Raw genomic sequence first — 10,019 nt, 5'->3', positions numbered from 1 at the left:
TAGGATTGATCATCACACATATATTAATAAAGAATCATTGTGTTCGGGTCTATACGCATAAAAAAGACGATTCAAACTTTAGCCCAAAAGTGCGGGGTGTTACATTATCTCCACCTTGGGATCATTCGTCCCCGAATAATGGGTAGAGACTTGTTGAAGTTCCAAAAAAAATACGGAATAAAGGATGTAACCTTACTCTAAGAATTTCCTCTGAATGATGTAACCTTACTCTAAGAATTTCCTCTGAATGATACATACGTAGACCTTAAGAAGAGCATGCATGACGTTGCCAAGTGAATCGTGTAGGTACGAAGTGTGAGATAATTAGAATTGACATAGAGATGACCTTGTACATGAATTCTAGGGATCATGATCATCACAACATATGGTATGAGTTTATTTGGTGATCATAGGCCTGATTTCCATCGGTACTAATCATGAAATAAGATTTCGCGGAAGATAGGGATAGAAGCATTCTCTACCATATAATTTAAACTGAATGAACCCAACTCTTAAAGACACTCCTCGACTATGCCTCAAATAATAGATAAACAACATACTCCATAATTTCCACTTAAAATTCTCCCATTACACATCTAAACACAAGAGTTTGAGTCCCACTGCATAGTGTTTTATGTTAAAGCGCAACTTGGAGGAAAGAGGTGCTAGATTTAGCTACGGGACCCTGTACTCTATATCCCATTAAGAAAATTACTTCACCTTATCACCACCATCTAACACACTCTAGTTTTAAATCAAGGAGCACCAACCACATAACCCATTAGTTTGCGTTTTTATCAATTACAATATTCAAGCCTATCATTACTAAGAAACTATATCATGAGCTATATGGCATAAAGCCGAAATTTATGTAGTTAACAACTAAGACAAGGATTGTCACTTGATGCGATTGACCCTCATTTAAAGAACTGAAATTTTCCACAAGTTAGCATAAACTTTATCACTTTGGCTAATTCTGACATAAAATAAATTAGTAACATATAGAAATATATTTTCTTAGGACCAAGCATGCTATGAGACATAGATTTGGATCATGAGCAACATAACATATGGCTTGGATACTTGAAATATTGAATCACTAAGGGACATTATATTATTGCTTCTTGTTTGGAGGTCGAAATATGACATGAGTTACATAGAGAGCTCAAACTTTAGGCATAGGCAAGACGTGAATACATAATACATTGGAAGATGTCCATTTGAATCGAAGTAGGAGGATCTTGCTTGAATAGGAATTGATTTATCATGATTCTTACTTGAAACTGGACACCACAAGAAAATTTGAGAACTACTTTAATCCATCATCTCCTCCGTAGATCAATGTCACACTCCTAGACTTACGGACATAACCTCACATCAAAATATATAGTCACAACTCTCAATACAAAAGAGACATCACCATATACTTAAACTCTAAGCTCTCTCTGATGAACTATACTCTGAAGGCCTTGCTTTCTGTAAATGCTACTCTTAACTTTTGCTAGCTTCTATAGCCATCACCCTACAACTCCCACTGTCATGAGCGTACTCATCTGCACTCTTTATCATAAAAGGAGGGGGTATCAATATACATATGAACACAAACTCCCCTTAATAATTTTTTTTTAGATACTAAATTCATTCTAGAACATCTCCCTTTCAGGGACACTAATCTTAAATTGCTCCACCCCCAAGGTCATCAACTTACGACTACCATTATCATGGGCATAGACACCTACACTTCTAAACACTTAACACTCCATCTTCAATTTCTTAGAATACTGGCTTTACATCTCTAAACACACAACTTACAACTTAATAAAATTTGTAAAATTACACCAAAGGTGCATATTGCCTACCTATATTTCTTCAACTATACTTTACTTTACGTTATACAACAACTCCCGTACTTCTCTACACTACAAGATTCGAGACTGAAATCTAGGTACATGTGACACTCATACACATCACACCTCATCTAACAACATGTTACCTCGGGGTTCAACTTATTCTTTTATACCTAAGAATTTATCCACCTAATGACTCAACCACAATTCATCGTTCTTAACACTAATCTTCATGACTACTTATATATATCACAATTTTCCACTCCTTACTCCACAAGTTGCCAACCTAGGCTATTTCAAACGTTACATCAGGCCAATAATTTTTATCACCACAAAGCATGCATTTTCAATATTGAGCTACTATTCTCACCACGACACTCCACCTCTAAAGTTCAAGCCTATTGTCTAACAACACCAATCATATGGAGCATGTCATATACTATACTAACCAATCGAATAGAAATATCAACCTAAGTCTCATATTTTATTTAACTATGGCCCATAAGTTCTTCTTCTCCACGACATCATTACTACACCTCAAAATCTTCTACATACCTCCTCCCATGTAGTACTAATTTACAACTACTAGAAAAAAGACAATTAAGGGGCTAAAGTCACATGATAAGGAAAGTCGATCTTAATCTTATATTATGACCCATTACGATCTTATCTACATATTCCACTTTCACACATTATGCTTACTTACCCATGCATATATCCCCACTACCTTCAAATTCCATAACACTAATGAGTCTCTACCCATAAATTATTGACTAATCTACCCGTTGCCATACACAGTCTATAAATAATTTCTACAACCACCATAACTATCCATCTGAGATCCTTCCCTAGTTTGAATAAATAATAATCATATCCTGTCACTTCCTTCACAGACTACCATACAATCTACAAATATTGCTACCACATTAGCCTATCACTATAAAATGGCAAACCATCCCTCAATCAATAGTTATACAACTAAAAATCTTTATTTACACAAAAGTCACCCTCACTCTGACTTCTAACCTTGTGACTTTATATCATCAACTTCTTAGCCCATCGCACTACCAATAGGTCATGACACTTTAACATATACCACTACTCGGGTGGAAATACAGTTCCAACACTCTACTACACATCACTACCCTTATGCATGACTCTACAACAAGAATTTTGAAAGGGGACTGAACTCATTTCATTTCTCAAGTTGGAAAGCACGATTTCATCACGTTAATGGTATACACTCGAATCAATACACCTTGAAGTACTAATGGACTCCTCTCAAGTCCTTGCACTATCTCATAACTTTTATGGATAACTCAATCAAAGAGAACACCTCGTTGGGAGAGCTAAACTCTTAGACTTGTATAGCCTCGACAATGAGGCATGGCCCATAAAATTAGAACAAAGAATTTGGGTAACTTTCTTATGGACGATTCTATAGCTCGAACTAGAGTATGAAAGAATAAGAAACGACTCCTAAATGCCTGGTAGCCTCTTAATTATAAGTATGGTTCACAACACACCCATAAACAAGACTCTACTAGACACGATTTCACAGACTCCCTGGGACCATGAACCATGATCTGATACTAAGTTTGTCACGACCTTAATCGAGCCCTGGCCACTATAGATATCTCGAACCATATAGGCCCGAGAGCCCTTCTCTAACTGGCAATCATGTACACAATTCATCTACTGTAAGAAAAAAATAAAAATACATAATGAGACAGAAACATGGTCATTCTTTTACTTCAATTGAACAATATAAAAATGAGTTCATGAAACATTCAAAAACATTTGACAATAGTCAGTGAAATCTCTAACAACTCAAGAACACTACTATCTAAATACTGGGATAAGGCCTCCAATCGGACCATACCAAAATGAAATATCAATATCAAATCAACAAGGCCTTCCAAAATATGGCAGGCTCACCAACTGCAAACTTCAGACAACCCAATCTACTACTTAGTAGGACCCCGGGACTATGTCTCAAATTCTGAAATATAGGGGGGTCAATACAGATGTACTGGTACGCAGAGCAATCCAAAATAATGTACTTTTTACAACATAAGTGAGAGCAATTTGTAAAACACTTTACATACTATATATGAAAGCACATGGGCAAACTTAAATAAAAACTTTGAGAAAATTCTTTGAAACCAAGACTCACTCTTTGTTTTACTTCTGAGCTAGGTGGTACAACCTATAAATATGATATTCCACGGGCTATATGGAATCCTCCCTTGACTCAGCAGCTAAGCTCCCAACCCAAGTTTGCTGCAAAGGTTGGAGTTTCTGAGTCTAATGCGCCACAGGGCACTAGGCCAGCGTATAATCCCTCTTGGGGACATAATAAGCCATATCGACAAAACACGATTTTGGGAAATGCGTTTTATGAACTCGTTCCTTCTTCGAGTAACCACCTAACATCTCTTAAGCCCATTTTGAATCTTTTTTGAACATGCATATTTAAAAACTCAATTTCTGAAAATCTAAATAAAATCTAACTTCTGTTCTATTCTGAGTCTCTTATGGCATTATTTGATTTGGTATCATCATATCAAGACTTGCAAGTCATACTTCTCAGCCATAAATTATCAAGTTACAACTCTTTTCAAGAAAAATAATATTTAGACCACCAAATTATTTAAACAATACAAGGGGATGCATACAGTGAAATTCATGAAAATTTAGACAAAGATTCTCAATTTTAATTCACAAACACGTGGTGGCAAGTATCTTGTAACAAACCATACAACTCTTTAAATCATCAATTTTGTTTATGTAATTAAGAAAATGCCCTCTCTTCATGTCATCACCAAAACCAAGTTAATAAACAATAGTAAAGACATTTATATCATGCGTATCAATATGCGATCGAATGGTTCATAACATATGAAATCAAGATGCTCCATAACAAGAGAGGGAATGTCAATTTTCATGCTCTCGACTCAAACTCCAAAATATCAAACGCATACATATATATATACACACGAGTAAAAGACCAATTTCAAGGAAAGGCCTCAAGACCAAACAATACTTTCAAGAAGGTTTCACAATGTATAATTGTAAATGTAAATTCAAAACCCTTTGTAAATTCATGATTTTTCAACATTTAAACATTATTAAAACGATTTCACCATGCCCATATATTTTAGGAAAACTCCACGTACCTTAGATTACTTAGTGTGAAGAATAGGACCCGAATCTTGACTCGTTTCTTGGAAATCTTGGATTGAAAGGCTTGGATTCTTGCCTTGAAGAAAAACCCTAATTTCTTTTGTTCTTGAGAGTAGATAGGATTAAGATGTGTTTAAAACTAATAAAAGATAGATTATAACGCTTAGGGTATGATTCAAACTCGTAGGGGGAGGTTTTTGGAGTGAATAAAAGACCAAAATACCCCTAAAGAAACCAACAACAATGCAGGATTTTCCTCAGCTGACGACTAGGTTGACAAGCCGTCAACTTGGTGACGTCCCGTCACCCTAGTCGTCACTTAAAGGTGGAATTTGATCCTTTATGGTTAAGGGTGACGACTAGGGTTGATGGGTCGTCACCCAGTTGACGGCTCGTCAACTAAGTCGTCACCTAGTTGACAACTCGTCAACTTCGTCGTCACTTTTTGGCAGTCAGACACTCCAAAGTAAAATGAGCATAACTTTATACTCCCCTATCGGATTAAGGTAAAACTAGTTGCGTTGGAAAGAAGACTCAAAGCCCTTTCATTTGGTATATGGTAGGCCCTCTAAATCTTTATTTACAATAAGTTATTGTCAATGAAAATTGATCCAAGTTTAGACATTCACCAAAACTTAATCGATAGAAGAGTTTTCAACTCGTCTTTGAGTTAGGGGATTTTTTTGTGACCTCGATTCATATTCAAAAGTATTCACACACTATAGGATTGATCATCATACATATATTAACAAATAATCATTGTGTTCGGGTCTATACGCGTAGAAAAAGATGGTTCAAACTTTAGCCGAAAGTGCAGGCTGTTACAGGTAACTTGCGCAATGCTCTCAAGTTAGTCTTCCTTGATCAACATATTAGTAATCACCTGTGAGTCTACCTCAATGTGAATACTTGTATAACCCTACTGCACACACAAGTTAATCCCAAAAGTTTGCCGCCAACAGTTCAGCGTGGTTATTGCTGAAGCATTCAGCAGGAACTGAGAAAGCCATCGCGAAATCACCCTGCTCATTTCTTACTATGCCACCAATGCCTCCTTTACCAGTGTTATCCATGTAGCTCCTGTCAGTGTTTACCTTAAATCTTGTCGTTTTCAGGAGCTTTCCATGTAACTAGAAGACATCTCACCATTGGGTTGAGCCTTTCTATCTTATCACAAGAGTTAATCCAAGTACCATCAATCACTACACTAGGAAAAGAATCACCCACAACAGCTTAGATATTCCCAATAATTTGTTTGACCATTTGATATTGTGAAGCTTTCCTCTTATCACCATACCTGCATCCAGCCCAACATTACCAAATTTCAGCTCAGTGATTTTTAATTTTTTTGTAAGCCTTTGATATTGATTTCTCTTGCTTGTGTGACTCTTGGTTATTTTGAATCTTCAAGTACTCTTCAATTTGAAAGGTATTTCCATATGTAGCACCATTAGCCTTTGATCCAACTTGTCCTTCCAACAATAGTTGCCTGAATCATCTTATAGCATACTAACTGCTTCCAAAATTTGTTTTTTTTGAAAAGTGTTTTTTGTCATTATTACTTTCCAGCAAAATACTTTTGAATAGTGGCAATTTTGGTTTGACTAATCAATTTGAAAAGTAAATTTGTCAATATTAGATCTGAAAAACAGCTTATGCTACTACTGATTTACTTTGAAAAACAGCTTTTGAAAAGCAGCCTCGCTTAATCTGCGCTTTATTTTGCTTTTTATAACACTGATTTAGACTGAAAATCAGTTTCTGCTACTATTCAAAAGTACCGTTAATTATCCTAAAAGCAGTCTATATAAATTGAAAATTACCTTTTGCTACTACTCAAAAAGTATTTCCAAAAAAGCAGCCTATAATCAGCTTCTGCTACTCTTCAAAAGTACTTATATTTTCTCTAAAAACAGTCTATATTTAGCTGAAAAACAGCGTCTGCTGCTACTCAAAAGTTATGTTGCTCAGACTTTTCAAAATGTTGCAACACTTATGTTGGATCCTCCAAAAATGAACTACTTTTGGAGTTTCTGTCACTCACCCGTCTGACATTTCGAAAAGTCCTTGGAACATAGTTCAAAAGTACTCTGTTTTCCCTAAAAGCAGAAAACTATAAAACTGAAAATCAGCTTTTGCTACTTCGCCAAAATGCTTATTTCTTCCACAAACGTGCGGCCAAACATCTTTCGCTAAAACAGTTTTCTTTGAAAATAGGCAGTGTTGACATTTCAGAAGCTTCGGCCAAACAAGCTATAAGACTTATTTCCATCTCCATTTCTTCATATATATCATGACATATTTGACCATCTGCTTGTGATCTGCAGGCAGCAAGATCTGTAATCATCAAGAACATGTTGGATTCAGATGAGTGCAAAGCTCCCTCAGATCACACAATAGTATCATTGCCGGAACTGAGCTACGAGGAGCTGGATTCTCTACTGGAGTTTCTTTATACCGGAGAATTGCCTAAAGAAAAACTGGCCAAACATGTCTATGCATTGTCTCTTGCAGCAGACAAGTATGAAATCCCATTCTTGCTGACATACTGTGAGTGCGAAACATTGAGATCCTTGAACACGGCAACTGCTCTTGATAATTTAGAGATGCCAGAGACTCATCCGAACCCGCATATAAAGCTAAAGGAGATAGCCATGAGTTTCATCATTGAACATATTAAAGACATTGTCAATACTCCTAGGTTTGATGCACTTGCAGCTAAGTATCCTCATCTTGCTCTACAGATTATGAAGGATACCTTCGCTGCGCCGAATAAGAAAAGGAAACTCAGAATTGGAGTTGGACGGAAAAGGAAACTCAGATTTGGAGTTCGACCTCATGTATGATAGGTGTGCATTATTTATATAAGATCTAACTTATATACACTGGTAGGAATGTTTTTGCGTTCAGTGTCAATATAATTTAGACTACAGGTTACATGTCTTAGACTTATTTTTGGCAGTTATTATGTTTGCCTTTTTAGATGGCCTAATAGAAATTTAACTCATGGTCACTTAACTTTGTATCTATTACATAGAAGTTATTTTTTTTTAATTTATTTCACAAAAGTCATTTAACTTTGCTCCGGCCATCACAAAAGTTATGGTCGGATTTTATAATAATTCCAATGGAAAAATGATATGGCAACCTTAATTAATGTATTTACTTAATTGATTAAATTAATATATTAAACTGATATTATATAGACAAAGTCCATATAAGTGTGTTTGCATTCATTGTACGTGGTTAGAAGTTGTAATCATTCAATTTGTATGAGATTATTGAAGTTGATACGTGATAAAAAAAAGTTCTCTAATGTGAAAATTTTGTTGCTATGGTCTGAGAGTTTATATCACAACTAAAAAAACAGTTTTTCCGACCACAGCATGTGCTCTGGTCAGTTTTTAATTTAAAAAAAAAAATAAAAAATTTAAAAATTGACCACATGTAGTCGCTTTTATATTTTAAAAATTCAAATAATCATTTCAATAATTTTTATATTAATTATTATTTATTTTTAAAAAATAAAAAAATCAACCACTGGTGGTCGTTTTGGAATAAAAAAACTAAAAAGAAAATAATTTTAAAAGAACGACCATTAGTGATCGATTTTATTTAAAAAAAATATTTAATTAAAAATCGATCACTTGTCGTTGGTATTATTTAAAATTAAATTTAAAATATTTTAAAAAAACGACCACATGAAGTCGGTTTTAAGTTTAAAAAAAAATTCAAAAAACCGACCACAATTAAAAAAAATATAATTAAAAGTAATTTTAAAACGCGACCACTTGTAGTCGGTTTTATTTTAAAAATTAAATTTAAAATATTTTATAAAACCAACCACCAGTGATCGGTTTTGGAATTAAAATAAACAAAACAGAAATTAATTTTAAGAAATCGACCACTTGTGGTCGGTTTCATTTAAAAAAATACACATTTTAAAAAGTGACCACTTGTGATCGGTTTTGTTTTAAAAATTAAAATATTTTATAAAAGCCACCACATGTGGTCGGTTTTGGAATTAAAAAAAATAATAAAAGAAAATTATTTAAGAAACCGACCACTTGTGGTCGCTTTTATATTAAAAAATAAATTATTTTAAAAGAGAGACCACTTGTGGTCGGTTTTTATTAAAAAATAATTATATGTAAAATCAAATATATTATTTTTTGAAATAACACTGATCACACGTAGTCGATAGTCAATATAATAATAATAATAAAAATCAACCAATGTTAGATTTTGTAAAAAAATTATACTAAAAAAATAAAATAAAATAAATAAATTATGTTAAACATAATCTTTGTCTTTTACTTATGATTAAATAAATAAAATAAATAATTTCCTTTGTATATACGTTACATGACGTTAAACATGCATAATCTTTGTATAATGCATACGTGTATATATATATATCTTACCGTTGAGATAATGATATTATGCTACTATTGTAGTTATAATAATGTAACGTACATATATACCAATAATTCAACAATAACAACAACAACAAACCCAGTGTATTCCCACATAGTATAGTCTGGGAGGGTAAGATGTACGTAGTCCATACCACTACCTCCGAAGAAGTAGAAAGGTAGTTTTCGATAGACCCCAAGCTCAAGACAAGGCATAATAATCAAATCCATAATAAAGCATGGAACAAGATGACATAACATAAATAGACACCCACAAGTAATAGTAACCAAAGAAAAGTAAACAAAATCGTAATAGAGCATGAAACAAGGTGTCTTAGCAAGAATAATACACCTACCAAGTAATACCCTACACTAGCGACCCAAACTGACACTAGCCTTCTATCCTAATTCGCGTCCTCCAGATCTTCCTATCTAGGGTCATGTCCTCAGTAAGCTGTAACTGCTCCATGTCCCGCCTAATCACTTCTTTCCAGTACTTCTTCGGCCTACCCCTACCCTGCCTAAAACCATCCAAAGCTAGCCTCTCACACCTACGAATCGGGGCATCCGT

General features: G+C 34.5%; 1 protein-coding gene across 1 annotated transcript; it reads left to right on the top strand.

The window, feature by feature from the left end:
• The first annotated feature begins 5,491 nt into the window (after window positions 1-5,491).
• On the top strand, window positions 5,492-8,046 carry LOC107872629 (BTB/POZ domain-containing protein At3g56230-like). The gene has a single exon (XM_047413341.1). The coding sequence runs from the start codon at window positions 7,388-7,390 to the stop codon at window positions 7,877-7,879; it is 492 nt and encodes a 163-aa protein (XP_047269297.1). The 5' UTR covers window positions 5,492-7,387; the 3' UTR covers window positions 7,880-8,046.
• The last annotated feature ends 1,973 nt before the right edge of the window (window positions 8,047-10,019 follow it).

Source organism: Capsicum annuum, chromosome 5, assembly GCF_002878395.1.
Source record: "Capsicum annuum cultivar UCD-10X-F1 chromosome 5, UCD10Xv1.1, whole genome shotgun sequence".
In the NCBI taxonomy this organism is placed as follows: Eukaryota; Viridiplantae; Streptophyta; class Magnoliopsida; order Solanales; family Solanaceae; genus Capsicum; species Capsicum annuum.
The sequence above is the reverse complement of the archived record's forward strand: the minus strand, read 5'-3'. Positions and strand labels throughout refer to the sequence as shown.

Coding starts and splice junctions, on each gene's coding strand:
- LOC107872629 (XM_047413341.1), top strand. CDS start 7,388: ATGTTGGATTCAGATGAGTGCAAAGCTCCCTCAGATCACACAATAGTA.